Source organism: Panicum virgatum, chromosome 6N, assembly GCF_016808335.1.
Source record: "Panicum virgatum strain AP13 chromosome 6N, P.virgatum_v5, whole genome shotgun sequence".
Lineage (NCBI taxonomy): Eukaryota > Viridiplantae > Streptophyta > Magnoliopsida > Poales > Poaceae > Panicum > Panicum virgatum.
The window spans coordinates 45,570,868-45,594,733 of NC_053150.1; the positions used below are offsets into that span (position 1 = coordinate 45,570,868).

At 50.0% G+C, this 23,866-nt stretch overlaps 2 protein-coding genes across 6 annotated transcripts; one reads left to right on the forward strand and one right to left on the reverse strand.

Moving 5' to 3' along the window:
- The first annotated feature begins 13,917 nt into the window (after positions 1-13,917).
- LOC120677550 (oligopeptide transporter 1-like) lies at positions 13,918-17,337 on the forward strand. 5 transcript variants are annotated; one of them, XM_039958705.1, is made up of 7 exons: positions 13,918-14,355; positions 14,447-14,567; positions 14,647-14,898; positions 14,987-15,084; positions 15,225-16,056; positions 16,192-16,374; positions 16,482-17,337. In XM_039958705.1, the coding sequence occupies exons 2-7, from the start codon at positions 14,547-14,549 to the stop codon at positions 17,109-17,111; spliced, it is 2,016 nt and encodes a 671-aa protein (XP_039814639.1). In that variant the 5' UTR covers positions 13,918-14,355; positions 14,447-14,546; the 3' UTR covers positions 17,112-17,337. The 5 variants fall into 5 exon arrangements, with proteins under 5 accessions (XP_039814639.1, XP_039814640.1, XP_039814638.1 ...); XM_039958706.1 differs by having other exon boundaries at positions 13,918-14,257; positions 14,435-14,567; XM_039958704.1 differs by having other exon boundaries at positions 13,918-14,257.
- Positions 17,338-17,535: 198 nt separating this feature from the next.
- On the reverse strand, positions 17,536-22,217 carry LOC120677552 (heterogeneous nuclear ribonucleoprotein 1-like). Its single transcript, XM_039958707.1, has 6 exons — positions 22,040-22,217; positions 21,916-21,956; positions 19,770-19,933; positions 19,032-19,137; positions 18,778-18,947; positions 17,536-18,572 (listed from the first exon to the last, which is right to left on the reverse strand). Exons 1-6 carry the CDS (start codon positions 22,111-22,113, stop codon positions 17,982-17,984), a joined length of 1,146 nt encoding a protein of 381 aa, XP_039814641.1. The 5' UTR covers positions 22,114-22,217; the 3' UTR covers positions 17,536-17,981.
- Positions 22,218-23,866: the final 1,649 nt, after the last annotated feature.

Sequence of the window (23,866 nt, forward strand, 5' to 3'; positions counted from 1 at the left end):
CTTCGGGACATGTTTGAAAACAGAGAAGCCTTCGGCAGGATAGGAAAATGGGCCACGCAATTAGCTGAGCACACCATTGACTTCGTCTCCAGATCTGCAATCAAGTCACAGGTCTTGGTAGACTTCATCGCAGACTGGACACCAGTCGCACCTTCGCAGGAGCAGCCGAAGATAGAGGCAATATGGCAACTTGAGTGTGATGGGGCTTACCAGAGAGACGGAGCAGGAGCTTCAGCAGTCCTGACAGCACCTTCGGGCACCCAATTGAAGTACGCAGTCAGACTTGACTTCAATGGGTGCACCAATAATGTCGCAGAATACGAAGGCCTTCTCTTGGGTCTTCGCAAAGCAAGAGCGCTGGGCGCACGAAGATTAACGATCAGGTCTGATTTAGAGTTGATCACAGGCCAAATAAACAAGTCAAACAGGGCCTTGAAGCTAGAATTGGCGAAGTACCTGGCAGCAGTGCGCAGCATGGAGAAATACTTCCTCGGGTTTAGTGTCCGCAGTTTCTCCAGAACAAAGAATAAGCAAGCTGATCAACTAGCGAAGGCAGCAGCGCAGTGTGATCCATTACTGCCAGATGTCTTCTTCGAAACATTAAAGCAGTCCTCCATCAATTGTGTCGAAGAACCAGCTAAATTCGTCAACGCCATAACCAGCAAAGACTGGAGGGCCGCCATAATGGCTTATCTTCGCGGACACTTCGTCCCGGAGGATGAGAAGGAATAAAAGAGAATGGCACTTCGGGCTAGGAATTACAGAATCATAGGCAAAGAGTTATACCGAGGGGTAGTCTGCGCACCACTCTTAAAATGCATCTCACGCGAAGAGGGAAAACAGCTGATTGAAGAGATCCATGCTGGGATGTGTTCTTCGCACATCGCAACGAGGGCCCTAGTCAGCAAAGCTTTCCGCGAAGGATTTTATTGGCCATCGGCTGTGTCGGACGCTCACGATGTGGTTCGCACATGCCCAAATTGCCAAAGGCATGCCCCATACAGTAAATTCCCACCCGACGAGGTGCAACTACTGCCTCCGATATGGCCCCTCGCGCGGTGGGGCATTGATATTGTTGGACCATTGCCTACAGTTCTAGGAAACTACAAGTACGCCGCTGTGGCAGTAGAGTACTTCTCCAAATGGGTCGAGGCCAAGGCGCTCAGGGACGTCACAGCAAGAGCCCTGCAAAAATTCTTTTGGCAGAACATTGTCTGCCGCTTTGGGGTTCCGAAGGAGGTTACAGTGGACAATGGCAAGCAGTTCGATTGTGCAACTTTCAGGTAGTTCACCACACAACTCGGCACTAACTTATGCTTTGCCTCGGTTTACCACCCGCAGTCCAACGGCACGGTGGAAAGGGCCAACGACATCATCTTCGCAGGCATCAAGAAAAACATCACTGAGCTACCGAAGGGGAAATGAGCGGATGAGCTGCCGATGGTCATATGGTCTCATAACACAACAGAGTCCAGGACCACAAAGTTCACCCCTTTCAAGCTTCTATATGGCGAAGAAGCCGTAACACCCGAGGAAATCAAGCTCAAATCCTGGAGAACAGCCGAAGGGGCAGAAAACATCGAAGAAGACATCAAGCCCTCAATTGACACAATCGAAGCTGGCAAGATACAAGCATCAATCAACTTAGGAAAATATCAAGAGGAAACAAGAAGGTGGAAAAACAAGAAAGTAAAGCCCAGAAACATCAAAGAGGGCGACTTAGTGCTTCGAAGAATACCGAAGGCCAAGCAAAAGGGCAAGATGCACAGCAAGTGGGAAGGCCCGTTTATCGTCGCATCTATGGCAAGGCCAGAGGCCTGCAGGCTCCGCACACTAGAAGGCACCGAAGACCCTTATTCATGGAACAAGGACATGCTACAAAAGTACTACGTGTAGGAAATGTGTAAGAGCCACCGGAGGAAAATAACCGAAGGGGCTAGTAGGGCAATTTCTTTTTCTTTTTTGCGTCTTTCCTTTTTTCTCATGTAAACCCGCACAATGTACCGAAGGGCCCGTACTCTTTTCCTCACGGGGGAAGCTTTTGAGTGTCCACTCGGGCTCCGAAGGCGTGAGGTTTTTAACGAGGCGGGACCCTATGTGACCCCTTGTGAAATATAAACAAGGCCCCCACAAAAAAGTCTCGAAGGAACAAGCACGCTGCAAAGGCGCCGAAGCGTCTATCCCTCTTCGTCAAAGCGAAGAGGGGAGTCATCGGCGCGAAGTACAAGCCATAACGCTTGAAATAAGTAAGCACAAGACGCAACCCCGATTAATGGCTTCGCTCCTCTTAGCTTAACTTCCGAAGAAGTTAACAAAATCCCATCGCATGAAAGCGAAGGGTGGAAAGTCCTGTCGTGCGAAAGCCGAAGGCTTGGCGAGAACTTCCCGGCAAGAGAGCCGAAGAACCCTGTGCAAGGCCTGCAGAATTAAAATGAGGCCCGAGGGGCTACAAAACATTTTCACAGTCATCATCCCCGCCAGTCGAGCGAAGGGGGGGTGGCGCTTCGCAAAACAAGAAACACGCACGACGCCGGTGAAGATGAACGAACAAAAAGGCGTTTGCAACCTTGCCCGCGCAAAGGGGGGGTGGCGCTTTGCAGAATATATTTGTGCTCAGTCGAAGGGTAAACGCCAAAAAATTACATAATTTATTACACACAAAGTACAGGTTTATCACACCACGAAGATACAAGTTATTACACTATGAAGATACACTTCGCGCGAAGGCACGAAGAAATAAGTTACATAGTTACATCCGAGTTTATCACACTGTGAAGATACAAGTTATTACACTGTAAAGATACACTTCGCGCGAAGGCACGAAGAAATAAGCTACATAACTACATCCGAGGCCTCTTCCTCGAAGACTAAGCGGTCCACCTCAGATATGATTTCCCGGACCGCCACATCTATTATTCCTTCGGCTGTCCGTCGAAGAAATGTTTCGAAGTCGTCCCCTGAAACCGAGTTCAATGCAAATTAACTAGAGCTTTCAACAAAAGTACTTTTGCGTCGATACATGAATTCGTGAGGTGTAAGGGGCTCTTCGTTCACCGGCTCCGGCTTCGGCTCACGGAGACCGGCGGGAGCACTATACGGTCTATCAGTATCGAGAATCTGTTTTATTTCACGACGAAACGCGCGATCAGCAAGAATCTTCGCGTGTTTTTACGGATCACGCTGAAATTCGGCAAAAAAGCGCTTCGCATCGGCGTTCCGAAGGTCGTAAACACGCATCTTATACGCCCAGAAATCTTCAAATGAAACCGAAGGGTAACGAATATGGAACTTTGTCCAGGACGCACCAGTGACATAGAAATCCTCTCAATTCAGCTGGCGAGGAAGCACGTCCTCGGTCACCTGCACAGGGGCCAACGCAGGGTCCTGCGCAGGCACCGAAGATGATAGCTTACAAAAGTAATTACAACCAGAGAACCCAACACAACAATCTACAACGACCCTCACACCTCGCCAGCCGAAGGACGAGAAGATGACGCCCATGTCCGGCCTTCGGGCACCGGGGCTCCGTTAGTAGCATCCCGGCCGTTTTTGCCATTCGCACCCTCGCCGCCAAGTCTTTCTTCGGCAGACACAGCTTCATGGAGGATGGGCTCCGCGATGGAATCAGCCTTGGCCTAGAGCTGAATGAGGCCAACTAGAAGTCAGCAGATTCTTAGTAAAAAAATCACCTGGGGCTTCATCCGCTCGACTTCGCGTTGTACAAGGGCACGACCTTCGCCCTTGAAGAAGCGCTCCATGAAGCTAACGGCGATGTTTTTTGCCAAAGCCGGCAGCGTCTCCGGACAAATAGTTTCCTCGCCCGGCCACCGGAAGGAGGGATCACGAAGCAAACAAAGTTGAGCTTTGGTCACCACGCTAGCCTGCCCAGCTTCGGAGGGAAAGAGACTGTACACCGCGGCACTGAGAGAGCGGACGGCGACCATGGCACTGATGTCCTCATGGAAATGCGCCCCAGCGTCCAGCATGGCGACGCAAGTGCGAAGCCACTGGAAAAAGGAGCCCAGGCCAACTGTGTCGGTGCCCTCTGGGAACATGTCCGGAGCCACAAGCACGTAACTGGCGAGGAGGTCAGGAAGCTCTTCCTACAACTTCTCCGAACCGGTTTTTATAGCCTCTTTAAAAGAGCGAAGCCATTTTTGCATCGCATCTCGACGTCTTTCAGCGTCTTCAGCAAGCAACTTGGCGGCCTTCACGGCGTCCTCCGCCTTCACCGATCGATCAGCGGACGCAAGTAGCTCCATGGTAAGAGTCGCTTTCTCCTCAGCAGATCTGGTGAGGCGCGTTTGCAGCTCTATTTTCTCTTTTTCCAGTGAGGCTACCTTCGTCTCCAGATCAGCAACGAGAGCCTTTGAAATGTTCTCAGCCGCCAACTACCGGGCAGCACAGCGCGCAGCCACGAAGGCCTTCAGCGACAGGTCTTGGGCGCTCTCCAGGATGTTATTTAGCCCGCTCCCCATCAAGTCTTTCTCCATGAGGGGGAAGCAGAAGGAGTCCCCCGCCGCTGCTAGAAGCCCACGTTCGCGGTCCCGGCTCTCGAAACGAAGAGACTTGATGATGTTCCCGCCGAGCCGCACAGCAGTGGGCTTCGCACTGAGTTCCGTAGCTGCAGCTTCAGGATCAGCGTTGCGAACGAAGAAGCTACTGCTATCCGACGATCTGCTGGAGTCTCCGCCGCCACTTCTTTTCGCCCCGGAGAAGGACGTGGACTTCCCGGGCGAGGATAAGGCTTCGGCGGCTTTCTCAGAAGGAACTTCGACTTCTTTGCCGGAGGTAGCGGCTCCGCGTGGAAGAGGCGAGCGACGGGGGAGTCGACCACGACATTGACCACCTCGACGTCGCCCTCGTCTTCGCTCTCCTGGGCGGTGCTGAACTCAAGGTCTAGGCTAGGATGGACCGCCCTCAGTGGCACCGCCACCTGGGGAACGCCGAGGTGCGCTGCCTCGGCAGCAGGACGGTTGCTATCTTCGCTCCCATCATCTTCGGATTCCCCCTTGCTTTGCAGGGGAGACGGATGCAAAATGGCGTCGATGAGCCGACTCTTCTTCTTCGGCTCTGCGGACGAAGACGCTTGCTTCCGCTTCGCCTTTTCCAGAGCTTTCGCTTTCTCCGGGCCGCCCTAGCCTTCAGCAAGTTTCAATTCAGTCGCCCGCTGAGGGGCGGAGAGGCCCAGCACGTGGAACACCCGGTTCCGTCGAGCCCCGCCAAGATGACCGACGAGGGCTTTGTACTCGTCCCTTGACACCGACCCGACCATCTCATCGGCCCGGCTCTCGATGACAACAGGGTCCACCCCTGCATCGCCGAAGAGGCAAAAAGTGTAAGCAAAAGAGCGAATCATGCACCTCCATAACATGAGCTTAAGTACAAAAACTCACGGTCGGTTCGAAGGCTGAAGACGGTCATGAAATCAGGTACCGGAATACCTTCGATCCAGCGGTCCTCGGCCAACCAGCTGGAGATGTCCCAGCCGGCCCTGACGGGGAAGCAGCCGCAGGCGATGAACTCTTCCACGATGTCACGCGTGCTGAAGGTCTTCGATAGTTTCCGCAGAAGGGAAAGAAGAACCTTGTCTTCGGCTCGGACATTACAGGCGGCCTTCAGCACATCTCCAAGAGCAGCAATGCTATCGACGACGAGGGGATGGGTCCTCGTGGCAGGGTCCAATGTCAACTTGTGATAGAACCAGTATGAGGACCAATCGTTGGCCCACTTGTTCTTGCCCGCTGGGACTGGACTCGGGAGATTCTTGTGAAAGGCGAAGGTATAACAACCATATTGGGGAACGACTGATATCTCTACACCTCCGGTTGATTCCACAAAAATCTTCTTCGGTTGGTAATGCACCCTAAAGGCACGAGCGAAGCCTTCGGCGCTTGGAGAAAGGCGGCAGGTCTTCGCCAGCCACATATACAAGTTCAGCCGCACGATCGAAGTAGGTGTCATCTGATGTAAATACACCTTGAACAAACAGAAAATGTCCACCACCACGGGGTCCAAGGGCATCCGAAGTCCGGCGGTGAACAAACCACGGAAGACAACCACTTCGTCGTTGCGGGGGTGAGCATCAGTCTCACCCGTCGGAGGAGCGCGGACATCATCAGCAGAGACGAAGCCTCGACGAGCCAAATCGCCGAGGAGGGACGGAATCATCTTGGACAAGCCAAGTACAGTGGTCGTCGGACCTCCCGATTGATTCCTCTTCGGGGCCATCTCCGAAGAGGCCGAGCGTTCTGAGAGCGCCACTCTTGAAGTTCAGCACCAAACTGCTTCGAAGGAAACAGCGATAAGAAACAACCTTCGTGAAGCGAGAAGCGAGGAGGCTGGAAAGCAAGGACGGTGAAAAGTAAAAAACACAGCCGTCACGGCGCCACTATTTATAGAATTACCACACGCCACCGCGAAGTGAAAAGACGCCAAAACCCCGCGCTGCACGCGTGAGATTAACAAACCGAGGGGTATATCTGTCTTTTCAGGTCTACGAGCCAGCGCAAGATTTCCCGCCTGTAAGGATCGATGGACCAAGAGGGGGGGTGAATTGGGCCTTTTTCAATTTCTAAAACAAAGTAAAGCAACCTTAACCTATGCAAAGCTAGTAGGGCACCAATTCACCAACCGGATAACTAAGCTACCTACACAAGCTAAGAGAGATAAAAACAAAGTAAAGCCTAGCAAGGTAGAGCTAAGTTATGATCTCTAAGTCAAGCACATGAGTAAATTGCATGAAAGAAAATGCTTGAATAAAGAGAGTGGACAAGAGACGACCGGATTTTTTTCCCGTGGTATCGATGTGTTGGCACACACCCCTAATCCACGTTGTGACACTCTCAAAGAGTCTTGTCACCTCCCAAATCACCGAGACGAGGGCGCTCACTAAGAGTCTCCGTTCACCATCCCGGCGTGGTGGAGATCAAGCCACGTACAATCTTCTTCTCCGGGCTCCCACAATCCTTGGCAAGCTCCGCGAGAAAACACCTCGATCACCAAGATCGCCTAGGTGATGCCAATCACCAAGAGTAACAAGCTAAGGCCTTCACTTGAGCAAGAACCGATCACCAAGAACGGATGCACACTAGCTTCTCTCTACTCAAGTCCTTAATCTTGCTTCTTGATTGATTGAATGCACAAGTATGTGAATGATGAAGCTCAAGGTGGCTCTTGACTATAGTATGAGTGTATGGATGTTGCCTGGTGTCAAGAGTGGGCGAAATGACCCATTGGAGGGGTATATATAGGCAGCTCACACAAATAGAGCCGTTGGGGAAAAGCTGCCAGAAAACTGCGTAGCGCCGGTTAATCCGACGTCCCTCCAATAGTCATCGTCGGTTTAACTGGTGAATGTAAACTGCCACTTCTGAAAACTAGCCGTTACCACTTGGGCAGATTAACCGACGTATCATCGGTTTAACCGGTGAGTGTAGTTGTCCACTGATCAACTGAAAAACCAAGTCTCTGGACAACTGCACCGACGTTAACTCAAACCTATCGTCGGTTTAACCGGTGAGTACAACTTTTGAATTCCTCTGAAAAACCATCTCACTGGTCAATTGCACCGACGTCTTGATTTAAACAGCGTCGGTTTAACCGGTGTATAGAACTTGAAATACCCTGGAAAAACCAACTCTGGACTAATGCACCGACGTTAATTTCAAACACGTCGGTTTAACCGGTGTATTGAATTTGTCCAGACTCTGCTGACTTCATTTAACCGACGTATAGAAAATTGAGAGCGTCGGTTAAACCGGTGTATAGACTTTTTATGATTTTGTCTTTTCTGATTTGAGTCTTGAATGAAATCCAAATATTCTTGAGATATAGTTTGAGAACCACTTATTTGAACTTCTAGAAACCTGAGTGACCATAGTGTGCATCCATTTTCAAATGATCATGTCCATGCCCAAGTTACTTAGCCTTAACCCCTCTTAATAGTGCGATCACTACAAAACTATAAAACCTATACTAACCTAAGTGTCCTTCTCAACCTTATGACACTTAGGACTAGAAAGATCCTTAGTCTTGACATAAAATTGAGTTGAATACCGAGATCGCCTTTTTGAATAGTGAAATTGAGGGGCCTCTTTTGACATATGACCAAATGAGCGATAATGATCTATTAAGCTGCACAAACTCATTAGTCACAATAATGGTTGTCATTAATCACCGAAACATACCTTGAGGGCCTAGATGCTTACACCGCCAAAGTTCGAATCTAATGATTTGGGCGCGAACTAACAGTTATGAACATGAAAAATTTGCTTCCTATTCAGGAGAGCAACTCTTTTACAGGTGAACACGGACTGTGCTTCGCCGGCTACCGTCGCGGCGCCCAGCCCAAAGGGTGGCGCTTCAGGATGCCGACGGCGCCCAAGGGGTCGAAGCCGCCCCCCCCCCCCCGAAGATCGAACCGAGGCTCCGAGGGGCTACTGTTGGGGACACCACCTTCGGGCCGGTCGCCGAAGGAGCGCGAAGACAGGAAGTCAAGGACTCTGAAGCCAATGCCAATAGCTAGCATGGAGGTGGCCCATCTTCGCTATTCTTCGGGTCAGAAGGCGAAGACAATACACCAAGAGCACTGAAGCCGACGCCAGGAGCAAGCGCGGAGGTGACCCGTCTTCGCTACTCTTCGGGTCGGAACGCGAAGATAGGCGAAGACCGGGTGGCGCCAGCATCATGATAGGGAGTGGTCAGTAGGCCTCGCGGTCTTCGTCAAACGGGGTGAAGAGGGCCGCCTGGGGTTGTGGGCCCTTCTGAGCTGTACCGCACCCACACTGTAATAGGGAAATCACGTGTACGTCCGGGAATATTCAGGGAATATGACCGTTGTAAGAGGGTAAAAGAGTAATGATACATGGCATGGGGGGCATAACGCCACCTATAAATACCCCATGTAATGTTCATTGATGGGACACATTGAATAGAGAGAGAACATTTTCCTCCTTGTTTTGCGTGTGCATTTATTACTGTTGTAGTGTACCTCCGCCCCGGAGATGCTCTCCACCAACACTTTTAACATCGGCCCCTGTTCTGGCTCCGCCAGATATCACTCGACCCTTCAATGTTTATTGTGATGCATCAGGTATGAGTCTTGGCCGCATTCTCATTACTGTCTTTGGCTTAGCCAGGTATTACTCTGGCCTTGACGCTTGTGTGTAATGCATTAGGTACGGGCATCGGCTGCGTCCTTATGCAAGATCAGCTGGTGATTGCTTATGCTTCCAGAGCTCTCAGGCGGCATGAAGAGAATTATGCTACTCATGACTTAGAGCTAGCCGCAGTGGTCCATGCACTGAAAATCTGGCGGCATTATCTTCTGGGTAATCCGATTCATATATACTCAGACCACAAGAGTCTCAAGTATATTTTTACCCAGAGTGAGCTCAATTTGCGTCAGAGACGGTGGTTAGAGTTGATTAAAGATTATGATCTAAAAATTCATTATCACCCGGGTAAGGCCAATGTTGTGGCAGATGCATTGAGCAGAAAGGCAAGTTGCAACTGCATCTCAGCAACACCTATGCATGCAACTCTATGCCAAGAGATGGAGAAGTTGAATCTGGTTATGGTAGTTGAGGGTACACTTACCAATATTACCCTCACTCCAACACTGCGGGATCAAATTATTTCTGCTCAGAGAAATAATATTGGCATGGAAAAGATTAGGCAAAGGCTCAGGGAAGGTGACCCTCGTGTGGCATGCTTTCAGCTTGATGGCGAGGGTGTGTTATGGTTTAAGAACCGGCTGGTAGTACCTAAGGATTTGGAACTTCGGAAGCAGATTTTTGATGAGGCTCACCTCTCTAGGTACTCAATTCACCCGGGCAGCAATAAAATGTACCAAGACCTCAGACAGCGATTTTGGTGGACCAAGATGAAACGTGAGGTCGCCAAATATGTGTCGGAGTGCGATATCTATCGAAGGGTCAAAGCAAGTCATCTCAGACCTGCTGGCATGCTACAGCCTTTGGATATTCCTTCGTGGAAGTGGGAGGATATTAGTATGGACTTCATTGTTGGTTTGCCTCCCACGTCAAAGGGATATGACTCTATTTGGGTTATAGTGGATCGTCTCACTAAGTCCACACACTTTATTCCAGTCAAGACGGGGTATAAATCCCACCAATACGCTGAGTTATACATTGCACGGATTGTGAGTCTTCATGGTATCCCAAGAACCATTATATCCGACAGAGGCCCACAGTTTGTTGCCCATTTCTGGGAACAGTTGCATGCATCTCTGGGTACTCAGCTTATTCCCAGTTCAGCCTATCATCCTCAGACTGATGGTCAAACTGAGTGAATCAATCAAATTCTGGAGGATATGCTTAGAGCCTGTGTGCTCTCTTATAGCAAGAAATGGGATGAATACCTACCTCTAGCGGAATTCTCTTATAACAATAGTTATCAGGAAAGCATCAAAATGGCTCCGTTTGAGGCGTTATATGGGCGGAGGTGTAGAACTCTAGTAAATTGGTCAGAAGCCGGGGAAAGGAATGTGTTCGGCCCTGAGATGGTCAGTGAGGCAGAAGAACAAGTCCGGTTCATACAGGAGAATTTGAAAATAGCCCAATCTCGACAGAAAAGTTATGCAAACAAGAAGCGTCAATCAATCACATTCCAAGTGGGAGATCGTGTTTATTTGCGGCTATCTCCAATAAAAGGAGTCCAGCGATTCGGAGTGAAGGGAAAGCTCGCCCCTCGCTATGTTGGGCCTTTTCCTATCATTGAGCAGTGTGGGCCGGTAGCATATCGACTGGAACTTCCTGCCCAATTATCCGCGGTTCATAATATTTTACATGTCTCTCAGCTCCGGAAATGCCTCCGTGTTCCAGAAAAGGTGATTGACATAGAAAAGTTGTAACTGGAGCCCGATCTTGTCTATCCGGAGTATCCAATCAAAATTGTTGATCACAAGACCAGGGTCACTCGGAATCAAATCAGTGATTTCTATAAAGTGCAATGGAGCAATCACTCTGAGCGGGAAGCCACTTGGGAAACGAAAGAATTTGTTCAATCCAAGTGTCCGGAGTTGCTACAAACTTATCAAGGTACCTAACCTTTCGCTCCTGTTTCAATTAGTAACTTCACTTTAAATCTCAGGACGAGATTTCTTTAAGGGGGTAGGATTGTAACACCCAGGAAAATCGCGGACGGTCCGCTAGGGATCGGCGGACGGTCCACCAGAGTAACGCCTAGATATTTAGCTGGATGTGGGCCCGGTCGTCATCTCCTTCCTCATTCCCATCTCGACCAGAGACGAGCGGAGCTCGTCCGCTCGCGCTGCTGTCGCCTCCTTCCGTCGATCTCCCTCCTCCGGCCACCATACTTCGATTCCTCGCGCGAGCACCTTCCCCAGCACCTCCTCCACCTCCACCAACCCCCAGCCGGCTTCTCCCCGGCCGGAATCGCCCCCGCCACCGCCGGTCACCATTGGAGCCGCTTGAAGCTTTGCTCCACCGTCGATCCGCTTCTCCAGTCATCCTCCGCTCGAACCCACCGCGGGAATGGAATAGTGGTGAGTCACTTGTGCCCCCTGGCCTCTTTTCCCCTCCCATTGTGCGCCACCGGCGCCGATGAACGGCCGCCGCCGCCGTGCTTGCTGCCGCCTGTCGCGCGGTATCAAAAGATGTGAACTGCGGACAGTCCGCCTAGGAGGGCCGGATAGTCCGCTAGTCAAGCAGAAGTTGTCCAGAGATGATGTTGTCTCTGCAGGGTTTTCACATGGTTGAACTGCGGACGGTCCGCTATTGGCGAGCGGACAGTCCGCCGTAGAGTCTAGGATTTTGTCCAAAGACGTTGTCGTCTCTGGTGGTTTGGCAGATTGAACTGTGGACTGTCCGCCAAGGGGGGCCGGACGGTCCACCGTTAGGATTAGAAATTTGTCCAGAGATGTCGTTGTCTCTGGTGGATTGGCGTAGGTGTGTTGCGGACAGTCCGCTAAGGGTGAGCGGACAGTCCGCAGTATAGATTTGAAAGTTGACCAAAGAAGTAGTCGGTTCTGGTAGGATTGCAGAAGTGTGTTGTGGACAGTCCGCTACTGAGCGCGGACAGTCCGCCAGTCAGTCTAGAAATTCTCCAGAGACGATGGAGGCTCTGGTGGGTCTGCGAAGTTGAACTGCGGACGGTCCGCCCTTCGGTGGCGGACAGTTTGCAGGACATTTTATTTTGGGTATAGTGATTATGTAGTTTGGGTTGCACTCAATCATTTCATATGCATTCGTGTAGCATCCGCAGCTGAGGGTGCCGTATTTGAGGTGATTGCGGCACCGCAGGAGCAGCCGGAGCAAGCCCAGGAGGAGAGGCGTGAGAACCCGGCCCAAGGCCCGTCTGACCCCAGCTTTGAGCAGCAGCCCGAAGGCAAGCCCCGGTGCACGTCCTATTAATTTAAATTATGACATCTATATATGTATTTATTACTTGTGCACTACGTTTAGGAGTTGTTTGAAACCCTAGTTGCATGAACCCTAGGTTTCCTTGAGTTATACTAGTATGTATAGGACGATAGAGATGTTATGCTAGATAGGGTTCGGTAGAAGTCGAGTAACTTTTGGTTACTCACGAGATATAGGATAGTTTTATGACTCCATATATGAGTTACTCATCTTGGGATGAAAGTCTTGGAATGAAAGAAAGAATAGAATCTGAGACCGGGCGGGAGAGGTGTAGTTCCGTCTGTGTCAGTTAAGAACCGTACCGTTGTCGGCCCTGCTGATCATATTTGAAATGTACTAACCGCATGCCGGGAGTAGGAGGTAGTCGAAACTGGTAAGCCGAGTACTGCCTCACCTCGAAAGTACAGGACTCCATCTCACCTCCTGGGGTAGTCGAGTAGTCGCGGAGAAATAGGGATGCATATGTTTACTTTTGGTGGTCTTACGTTGAGCTCGGCTGACCATATGATGGTGGGGCGGTCCTGTAGCTCGAGGCGGGGAGGGGAAATGTCGGTGCGTGGGGTCCGACGGGGCTTTCGCGTGCCGTGTTGGTTAGGTCCACCTTGCAAGGTTAAATCGAATCGATTCGCCATCAGTCGCTCTCGGACATGGGCACCTTGATCACCGAGTCACATCGTAGTAATATGAGTTGGAACATGGAATATATTATATATGTTGGTTCTATTTTGAATTGTAATTAATGTTCTACCATGTTTGTTCTAGATGGCCCATGCAAATATTAGATTATGGTTAATCTATATAGAATCTGGAGCAAAAATATTGAAAATAAGGATACACTTTTATACACTTTTCTGCAAAATAAACCACCAGCCAAAAACCTTGCATGTCTAGGTATGTGGGCTAAATTATACCCACTGGTCGAGTAAGTCTTGCTGAGTATTAGTTGCTCAGGGCTTTTGTTGGAACATCATTTCAGGACACACAGACATAGACTTCTGTCCCTGCTGCGTTAAGTTCATCCGCCGTGACGCAGAGGGATGGGAGGTTGTGGACCCAGACGCTTAGTTAGGGACCTCCTTAGGGTACACTTGTGGTAGTTGTAGGCTTTTTCCCTCTGTTTGTAAATTATGTATTTATTCAAATTTGGTTTGAAAAATTTATTGTAGAATCTTGTGTATATTGTTGTATTTTCAAATATGTGTCGTGCTTATACCATCTGCGCTCACCTTCGAGTGAGACTATCGATGTTGTTTCGATCGGGAAGTTGGCTGAGAAAGGACTGTCAAATTAAACCATTAAGATAATGCGCCCGATGTGTTCAAATGACAACCATTACGCTTAATTGAGTGTTTTAATTTGAGGGTTCCGTCACAGAGTACTACTCTACTACAGACACTACTGCATTGCAGTTGCCCCAGTGGCTTTTTGTCAGTACCGACGATCTTCATGGCATCATGAATAGTCGAGCTGTTCCTTCACAGCTTTGAACTGCCTATTTGTAAATAGAGACAGACAATGCAAGGGGTGAAGGGGACCATGGAGCTACTCGCTACACCCCCATTGAGCAACACCCACATTTACTTGCAAGCATCAGAGAAGGATGAAGACGACCCTTAACCTATCAATATGTCATTTCGCAGGAGCTACTCGCTACCAACACGTCCCCTAATTGGTCTGCCCATCCCGTTGTGAGGTGCCCCATCCAGAGAAACCTTTGTTTTTATATAAGAGCAACTCTTAGGTGGAGGGTTGGCAAGGAGTGTCAGAAATCAGAATGGAGCCTCAGCAAGTCGAGCTCAGCCACTTGGACGGCCGGGACGCCAGGCCAGGCACCAATGGTGGAAGAACAGGTGAGGTGTTTCTTGCCTAGTTCTTGACAGAAATCTGACGAATTCTTCATCCAGAGAAGGAATGCTATCAGCGTGAAGCCTGCAAAATAGCACTTTTTGTTAAGTTCTGAGCTTTTCCATCTTCTGCATCGAACGTTTCGTTTTCTTTTTTTCTCACTGGAAGTGAAGCAAATATAGATTCTTGTTTAGATTCAGCAGAGGAGGAGGTAGACGACTGCCCAATCGAGGAGGTCCGGCTCACCGTGCCCATCACCGACAACCCGGCATTGCCGGCGCTGACCTTCAGGACATGGTTCCTGGGGCTCATCTCGTGCGCGCTGCTGGCCTTCTCCAACCAGTTCTTCGGGTACCGGCAGAACCCGCTCTACATCTCCTCCCTCTCGGTGCAGATCGTCGTGCTGCCGCTCGGCAAGCTGATGGCCGCCTGCCTCCCCACGAAGGCCGTCAGAATCAGGGGCACCAAGTGGTCCTTCTCGCTGAACCCGGGGCCGTTCAACCTCAAGGAGCATGTCCTGATCACCATCTTCGCCAACACCGGCTCCAACTCGGTGTACGCCGTCGGCATCATCACCATCGTGAAGGCGTTCTACCACCGGGAGATCCATCCCCTCGCCGCCATGTTGCTCACTCAGACCACCCAGGTAGCATAGCCAAGTGATGGTATTTTTCAGTTCATCTTTCTTCTGACACTTCCTTGCCTTGAGTCCATAAACAATGCTTTGTTTTCAGTTGATGGGATATGGCTGGGCTGGCCTCTTCAGAAAGTTCCTTGTGGACTCCCCCTACATGTGGTGGCCTGCAAACCTGGTGCAGGTTTCCCTCTTCAGGTCTCCGACTCTCCACTCCAATCCAATCCAGTTATTTCTCTGATCAGTGATCACCAACCTGTTCTTGAGATGCAATGAAATAGTAATTCAGCTGATTGTTCAGACCAACCAAGTTTCTGAATTTGACTCTCTTTTTTCAGAGCTCTGCACGAGAAGGAGAAGAGGCCGAAGGGAGGGACGACGAGGCTGCAGTTCTTCCTCACCGTGCTGATCACGAGCTTCGCCTACTACATTGTGCCCAACTACCTCTTCCCGACCATCTCCACCATCTCCCTGGTCTGCCTGGTGTGGAAGAACTCCGTCACCGCGCAGCAGATCGGCTCCGGCGTGTACGGCCTCGGCGTGGGCTCTTTCGGGCTCGACTGGGCCACCGTCGCCGGGTTCCTGGGCACGCCTCTGTCGACGCCGGCTTTCGCCATCGTGAACATCATGGCCGGCTTCTTCCTCATCGTCTACGTGATCGTGCCCGTCGCCTACTGGACCGACGCGTACGGCGCCAAGCGCTTCCCCATCATCTCCTCCCACGTGTTCATGGCCAACGGCAGCCGGTACGACGTGAACAGGGTGCTCGACCCGGCGACCTTCCAGTTCAGCCAGGCCGGCTACGACGGCGCCGGCCAGATCAACCTGAGCATCTTCTTCGCCTTCACCTACGGGCTCAGCTTCGCGACGCTCGCGGCCACCCTGTCCCACGTCGCCCTCTACCACGGCGGGTCGATATGGGAGCAGACCAAGGCGACGGTGCGCGCGCAGGCCGGCGACGTGCACACCAGGCTGATGAAGAGGAACTACGCCGCCGTGCCGCAGTGGTGGTTCCAGGTGATGCTGGTGCTGGTGCTCGGCCTCTCCGTCTTCACCTGCGAGGGCTTCGGCCGGCAGCTGCAGCTCCCCTACTGGGGCGTGCTCCTGGCCGCCGGCCTCGCCTTCTTCTTCACGCTCCCCATCGGCATCATCACCGCGACGACCAACCAAGTACAGAATTAACAGACACTTTTTTCTTACAGTTTTACTTTTATTACCACAGATGAAATCGATATATCTCTGCCGCCTTCATCAGTGACCCGGACCACCATTGATTGGGTGACTGATTTCTTCTTGAGCATGCAGCAACCTGGGCTGAACGTGGTGACCGAGCTCATCATCGGGTACCTGTACCCGGGGCGGCCGCTCGCCAACGTGGCGTTCAAGACGTACGGCTACATCAGCATGTCCCAGGCGATCATGTTCCTGCAGGACTTCAAGCTGGGCCACTACATGAAGATCCCGCCGCGCTCCATGTTCATCGTCCAGGTGAACGACGACGACGACTGAGTAGAGATTCGTAGTCGACCATGATCCAATTCCATGGTAGATTTCGTCAGAGAATTCAGTAACATTTTGGCCCGGCACGCGCGCAGCTGGTGGGCACGGTGCTGGCGTCGTCGGTGTACTTCGGCACGTCGTGGTGGCTGCTGGAGAGCGTGCCCAACATCTGCGACCCGGCGAGGCTGCCGGAGGGGAGCCCCTGGACGTGCCCCGGCGACGACGTCTTCTTCAACGCGTCCATCATCTGGGGCGTGGTCGGCCCGCTGCGCATGTTCGGCCGGCTGGGGCGCTACGCCAGGATGAACTACTTCTTCCTCGCCGGCGCGCTGGCGCCGGTGCCGTTCTGGGCGCTGTCCCGGGCGTTCCCGGGCAGCGCGTGGGCGCCGTGGATCCGCCTCGTCAACATGCCCGTGCTGCTCGGCGCCACGGGGATGATGCCGCCGGCGCGCTCCGTCAACTACCTCATGTGGGGCGCCGTGGGGCTCGCCTTCAACCACGTCGTCTACCACCGCTACAAGGGCTGGTGGGCGCGCCACAACTACGTGCTCTCTGCCGGCCTCGACGCCGGCGTCGCCTTCATGGGCATCCTTTCCTACGCCATGCTGCAGTCCAGGGGCGTCAATGGCGTCGACTGGTGGGGGCTGCAGGTCGACGACCACTGCGCGCTGGCGAGGTGCCCCACGGCGCCGGGAGTCCGCGCCCCCGGCTGCCCCGTTCACTAGGCGTCATCAACTAGTAGCGGTTGGTTAGCGGTGTAGCAGTAGCATTCTACTATTAATCTCAGTCAGAAAAGATTAGTAGAAGGAAAAGGAAACAACGCATGCAAAAGGCATGCTCAAATGTCCAGTTTGCTAGTACAGCAACTACTATCTGTTCTATTCGATAAACAACTATACAAAAAACCTAAAGCAAAGCTAGTTTGTTAAGACACGTGCCTTTTCTTTCTCATGAACCATAACCATAGCATCGTCATACCGTGCCTGTCAGAATATCATGCACATATAGATAAACTTCGTTTTAAAGTTGCTCAAAATAGTGGAAGGGCTCAGATTTATGAAGCCACAATTGTTGAGTAAAAGAATCAATAGAGCGAGCTAGATGAACTTGGTGTCCGAGTTCATCTTCATTCCGGCGATCAAATAAGCATGATCCAACTTGACAAGTACTCTTATAGCATTTGAGCATCAATTACTAGTGAGCACAGAAGATAAATAATGATACCTACATCACAGACATTGCCCTTCAGGGATAAATCAGAGGATGCTAAGTGATCGAGACTGTCCCTCCTAACTTTTCAGACAGCAGCTAATCTGTTTCCCCAGGTATGCTTACAGGGTTACCTTAAACCATCACAATACCAGAATTCTATAAAAATGCCAAACAAAACCGTCAATATGACATCTAGTCTGGATCACTACATGATATGGGATAAAAGTTAAACCTCAGGTGAACTATAAAACATGTACATGACATAAAGCTGGGTTGGAAGCTTCACCCGCAGCTGCATTTTCCAAGCAATGTTGGGTCCTGCGTACCCTCTAATGACAAGGAGCAAACATGCAGAGAAGATTGAGATGGACGGGCTCTTCTTGTCAGCCATATGGGTGATATCGTCCAAATCCACCAGCAAAGCTTCCCTTATTCCTGTCAGGTGCGCCAGCAGGTCCATAACCACCTAGAGCAGGATCATATGCCCCACCATAGGCAGCACCACCAAAGCCAGAACTACCAGGGCCGCCAAAGCCCTCATCAGCATCACCACCAAAACCAGAATTACCAGGGCCACCAAAGCTCTCATCAGCAACAGTGCGTCTATAGCCACTCAGGTCCCCACCAGCATAAGCTCCACCATAACCTCCATATAACCCAAAGCGACTGGGATAACCACCAAATGAAGATGCAGCTCCATATGCCCCTAAACCTGCATAGTAACGACCATATCCAACACCAAATTCACCCATCCCACCATAGCTGCCAAGCCTACCACCGCTGAAACCTGCATCGCTCCTATAAGGATCAAATCCACCACCCCTGTAACTGCCATAAGGATTAGCCAATCCACCATAGTTATCAGAAGAAGGGTGGTCCCTAGAGCCACTATCATATGAAGACCTAGAACTTCTACCACGCCCTGATGGAGGTGGGTTTGAGGATTTCTTTGGTTCTGCTTTCTTGATCTCCACCTACAAACAAAGCAAATGACCTAAGCCCTGTCAATAACCTATGGGGCCTTTCTATTAACTAAGCATGATGTTCCAGCAGAGCAGTTGACTTGGATAGAAGATTGCATTTTCTTTTTGTTGATGTTACTATACATATCTTACACCATAAGTACATAGTGGAGGGGATAACTATTTGTGACAATTCTTTAATGAACTGCAGACTCACCTTTGAACCAGCAAGATCAATCATATTTCCGTTTGCTAACAAATCATCTACAGTTTCCTCAGAAGCAAAAACTACAAATCCAAAGCCTCTAGACCGTTTTGTTTCACGATCAAACATAATCTGGTGGTCTACCACAGCCCCATATCTTTCAAAGAAATTCTTGAAATCATCTGATCAAAGAAACAGATGGAAGTACCATCAGGCAAAAATCAATGAAAAACAAAGCTGACCATCATATACCATAATAATATTACCTTCTGTTAGTGCTGAGGGGAGCCCACCAACAAATATCTTCCTAGTCTTGAAATCCTTAGAGCCAGACTGCATTGCACCCTTTGGTATGGTTCTTTTAATCTCAACCTGGAGTAAACACAAGGCAGTACTACTGTCAGCTGTGACACATGAGGATTGCGAAGGTAAATGGTGTGGACGATGTATAGTCCAAAATGGAACATCGGATAGAAAATTGAGGAGTGGTAAATCACATTTGTTATAGCTCCATTAAGTAACATGAGCAATTTAACAAAGCAATAAAATTAATAAAAAATGTAATCAGAAACACCAATAGTAGTTTGCAAATCCAGCAATGCAAGATGATAGACACTGGCATGCCAAATGCTTGAATTAACAAAGCAATACAGTTAAATATGGCAACAGTAGCAACAGTCACGTTTGATTAAATGCATTCACAACTAGATAACCAAAAGATAACAATTGTAAATGAGAAATCCTGCTAAACATAAAAATAAAAACCTAGGCTCTTGAATCACAAGGTGTACTTTCAAATTTCTAACAAAGTATTGTAGGATAAAACATTTTTTTCTGAACCGAAGATAAAACAATTGTTATATACAGATTCTGTAATTATCACATAATAGACCATAAAGTATACAGAGTTACAGACTGCAGTCATTGACAGGTCAAAACTGAAATGAAGAATTAAAAATATAGAGAAATTCGACTGCTACTGAATAGTGGAAAACAGAACTTACTTGCTTTCCGTTGATGACATGATTGTCCTCTATCACTTTATCAACAACAACAGGGTCAGAGTATGTAATGAAGCCAAAACCCCGCGGCTGAGATGTGTACCTATCTTTCATTATTACTGAATCAACTATTTCTCCATACTGGCCAAAATGCCTCACAAATGTAGCTGCACAGGAAATAGGACAATCAGTAAAACAAAACGGAGCTAACCTAATTAGGGACGCAAATGGGTGTTACCAAGGGTCCCTACCAATCCTCTTTAGTTCAATTGTTACTACTAGTTTTCCAAAATGTGTACTAAACCTGAGAATCTGCTAGTCCTACAATTCACTATTGTTCACACATCAGTTGATGAACAAATGATAAGCAGAACGGAAAAAGGCATGAATTGCAATATATTGATGCATTTGCAGTGCTACATGATGCCCTAGTCTATAAACTATTGCCCGTGGTTCTTCAGCCATATCCCTCTATCTCATTAGGAAAAACTGGCATCTCACTGATTACATCGATAAGGCAAAATAGTTTACAAAGTTTAGATAAACACTTTTCTCCTTCCAAATTAAAACAGACACTTTCATGGATGTTACCAATTCACAGATTCAGGCATTACATGTTACAATCATTGGCAATGGAATATAATTAATACACCCAACAAGATGTTCATAAAACATAAATGCAGTTATGGTAACAGGGTCGGTTGCAACTTGAACAGATTTGCCATCACTGTAGAGAAGCGTCAAAATTCTTGTTGTTTAGGTGCACTGTGTACAACTGTCATGGGCAGTCAGAGGTCTTATGGGCCGGCTGGGCAGGCCCATTAGGGTTAGGTTTAGGGATCAAATTAGGTCTTACTTAGGTGTCAAGGAACCCTCTCTATATAGAGAGAGAAGATGTATCCATCAAGGCAGGCAAGAATTATGAGAAATCAGTCTAGTCTCAATCCCCAATTCGTCTCCCCAATCTAGATCCAATTCCAACCTAATCAGCCGTCGCCGCCCGGCTATCTTCCCGGCGGATGTCTACCCCGTTATGAACTAGGTCAGCGGAGGCGACCCCGCAGCGGCCATCGGTGGCGGCGGCCTCGCATCGACCTGCATCGTGCGCTTGCAGGCAGCGGACCGCGGAGGCGACCTTGCTGCGGCCGGCGCCATGGGCGGCCGGTTCGTGGCCACAGGCGCCTAGCTGACGGTGCCTTCCGTCTGACGAAGCGGAGGTGTAGTCGCCCCACGCGGACACGGAAGGACATCGGCAGCGGTGGCTGCACATTGGACCCAGACGAACTTTCTCCTGCTCTTAGACGCTGAACAGCGACGCCAACAGATTGAAGATGGTTGCCGGCGTCGTTCATCGTCTTCAGCAGATCTGCGACCTTGCCCGGCAGGGCCGCTAGGTCAGCGGCGCTTGGGGCCAGCGGCGCCAGGGTCTCCAGGGTGGAGTTCATCTTGTCATCATGGTGTTCATGTCTTCAATCGCCTTCTGCAGGGATTCCATGGTGGCCATGGAAGGGAACCCGAGCAATCTGATACCAGTTGTTATGGACCTAGTTCATAACGGGGTAGACATCCGCCGGGAAGATAGCCGGACGGCGACGGCTGATTAGGTTGGGATTGGATCTAGATTGGGGAGACGAATTGGGGATTGAGACTAGACTGATTTCTCATAATTCTTGCCTGCCTTGATGGATACATCTTCTCTCTATATATAGAGAGGGTTCCTTGACACCTAAGTAAGACCTAATTTGATCCCTAAACCTAACCCTAATGGGCCTGCCCAGCCGGCCCATAAGACCTCTGACTGCCCATGACAACAACTCGCATTGGTCACAAGTCAGAACACAGCTTAGAATCCATGCTAAACGCAGACCATCACCGCAATCTTTTTTTTTTTTTGAAGCAAACATCACTGCAATTTCTCACACGCTATAATTAATAAATAAGCCGAGCCAAGCTATCATTGCAGCACTGCAGCGAAAAGCACCACGCATCCCGATACCAACTGAATACCGCCCACGCGTACCGCTTCCTCCCACCCGCAGAAAACCCCCAAAATTGCACAGCCGAATCGCAACCGCCTCACCCAATCCACGCGGATCACTACAAGCATAGCACACCAGAACCACCAAAAGGAAGGAATCGATCGGCCTACCATCTGTGGTGTCCCGCGGCAGCCCTCCGACGAAAATCTTCCTGCGAAACAGACGCGACAAATCAGACCCGCTAAACCGAGATCCCGTAAACTCGGGAGGGGAGAGGAGGCCGGGAGTTCGTACCCCGGGTTGCCACCGCCGCCACCGTCGCCGCCGCCGCCGCCGCGTCCCCTGGTTCTCGTCTCCGCTTTCCCCATGGCCGCGCTAGGGTTGCGTACGGAGTTCGGCAGTTCGCCCTTCGGTTTCACTCGCACAGATGGCACAACCCGCGTGTCGGCGTGCGGGCTCGCGGTTAGAAACAGTGGGCTAGCCTGCAAACCAAATAGGGTTAATTATATTCCTGCTCGCGGCCCGCTCGGCAGAGGCTGAAATGGCTAATTATATTTTTCGTGATAATTTTCTAGTCGATATAGGCCCAAGTATCGAGTGGGCCGCGAGTAGGGAAAAATAGGCAATTCCCCAAATTATATTCGCGGTAATACGCCCTATAGACTCTATTATATTTTTATAAAAAGAAATTTGGCTAGTAATTTAAATAAGGAGTAACGATTTCCGTTTGGTCGAATGAGCTGATGGCTCAGTGGTAGAACGCTCGGGTGGAGCGCTACCCACCCGCGTTCGACTCCTGTCGGGAGCGGACGCTGGTGTCGCCCCGGGATTTATTCCTGGAGGGGTACTGGGTGCGTGCGTGTGCATATACAGGGGTGCGTGTGTGTGCGTGTGTACGCCTCAGCAGGCATGTTCTCGGACTTCCCGGCAGTCCATCTGCGTTGAGCGCGCGGTCAGCACGGGTGCCCAACTGAATTCTTACATAATTCCCCAGTGCTCCTGATGATTTAAAAAAACGATTTCTGTTTGGCAATTTTAGCCCAAAACTAGTTGAATCCTAACCCCGTAAAAAACATTTAACTTATAACTTTAAATTTTTGTCCTTATGATTCGAGTTTTCCAAATTAATTATCCATATTGTGTAATTCATGAGCTCTTGCTAGCGACTACGTTGTGTTCGCTTGGCTGTGGCTGGTGCTGATTTGTTATGCGAAAACAGCACTGCTAGCTGGCTGGTAGCTGGTGGCTGATGCTGATTTAGTATGAGAAAACAGTACTGCTAACTGGTTGGCTGACAAGCCAAACGAACACAACGTATAACGTATAGGAGCTTCTGTTAAAACCAGCGTGATGTATTCTTCCAGTGTCTGATTCATCGAAAAAAAAAGAAGAGATCCAACATGTTCAGAAAATTCTAACGGCTTTTGGCCAGGCTACTAGGTTGGCGACCATAACACTTTACCGAATCGTTGTGAAGAGCTTTACTTTGGTAACATCATGCAAAGTTATCCTATGCTTTGAATTTATTTCTATGCACTTACCTAGGATTATTCTCAGCACTTGAGCTCTAAAACCGGTGGAAGTGCAAGATTTTAGCAAAAGCTGCGGACTGCCAGGCTGCACTACTACAAAAATCTTAATAAAAGCGTGCAAAAATGAAGACAGTTTTTGCAACTGCTTCGGATGAAAGGGCACGATAAATGACCTATTTTCCGATGCGGTTTTGCTGCCCGTTTCGATTAATCAAATCAAATAAAATAAAAAAGAAAAAGTCTGTCGAGACTATCACGGGCTCGCTCAGCCCATTACGAGCCCATCCGCCACGCCGGATCCGGCCGCGGTTTTTTATTTTTATATTTTTTATTTTCGTTTTTTACAAAAATATATTTTCGTGTTCGAAATTTACATGAATATACCCCGGCCGCCCCGCTGCCGGGCGGCCGGGACCTGGCCGCCCGGCAGCAAGGGCTTATCTGCAAAAAAAAGTCGACAAAAAATTGCGCCGAGGTCCCTGGAGGACCGGCCGCCCGGCAGCGGGGCGAACAGCCCTCCAAGCCGCCCGGCAGAGGAGTGGCGGGCCTTGGGCGCCCGCCTGCGGGGCGACCGGCCCCCCACCCTATA

Excerpts from the sequence above, each read along its gene's own strand:
- LOC120677552 (XM_039958707.1), bottom strand. The coding sequence starts at position 22,113 with ATGGGGAAAGCGGAGACGAGAACCAGGGGACGCGGCGGCGGCGGCGGC. Across the intron at positions 21,957-22,039 it reads GGCGGCGGTGGCAACCCGGG|GAAGATTTTCGTCGGAGGGC; the intron begins GTACGAACTCCC and ends TCTGTTTCGCAG. Across the intron at positions 18,948-19,031 it reads CCCCTCAGCACTAACAGAAG|ATGATTTCAAGAATTTCTTT; the intron begins GTAATATTATTA and ends TTCTTTGATCAG.
- LOC120677550 (XM_039958702.1), top strand. The coding sequence starts at position 14,182 with ATGGAGCCTCAGCAAGTCGAGCTCAGCCACTTGGACGGCCGGGACGCC. Across the intron at positions 14,899-14,986 it reads TGCTCACTCAGACCACCCAG|TTGATGGGATATGGCTGGGC; the intron begins GTAGCATAGCCA and ends CTTTGTTTTCAG. Across the intron at positions 16,057-16,191 it reads TCACCGCGACGACCAACCAA|CAACCTGGGCTGAACGTGGT; the intron begins GTACAGAATTAA and ends TTGAGCATGCAG.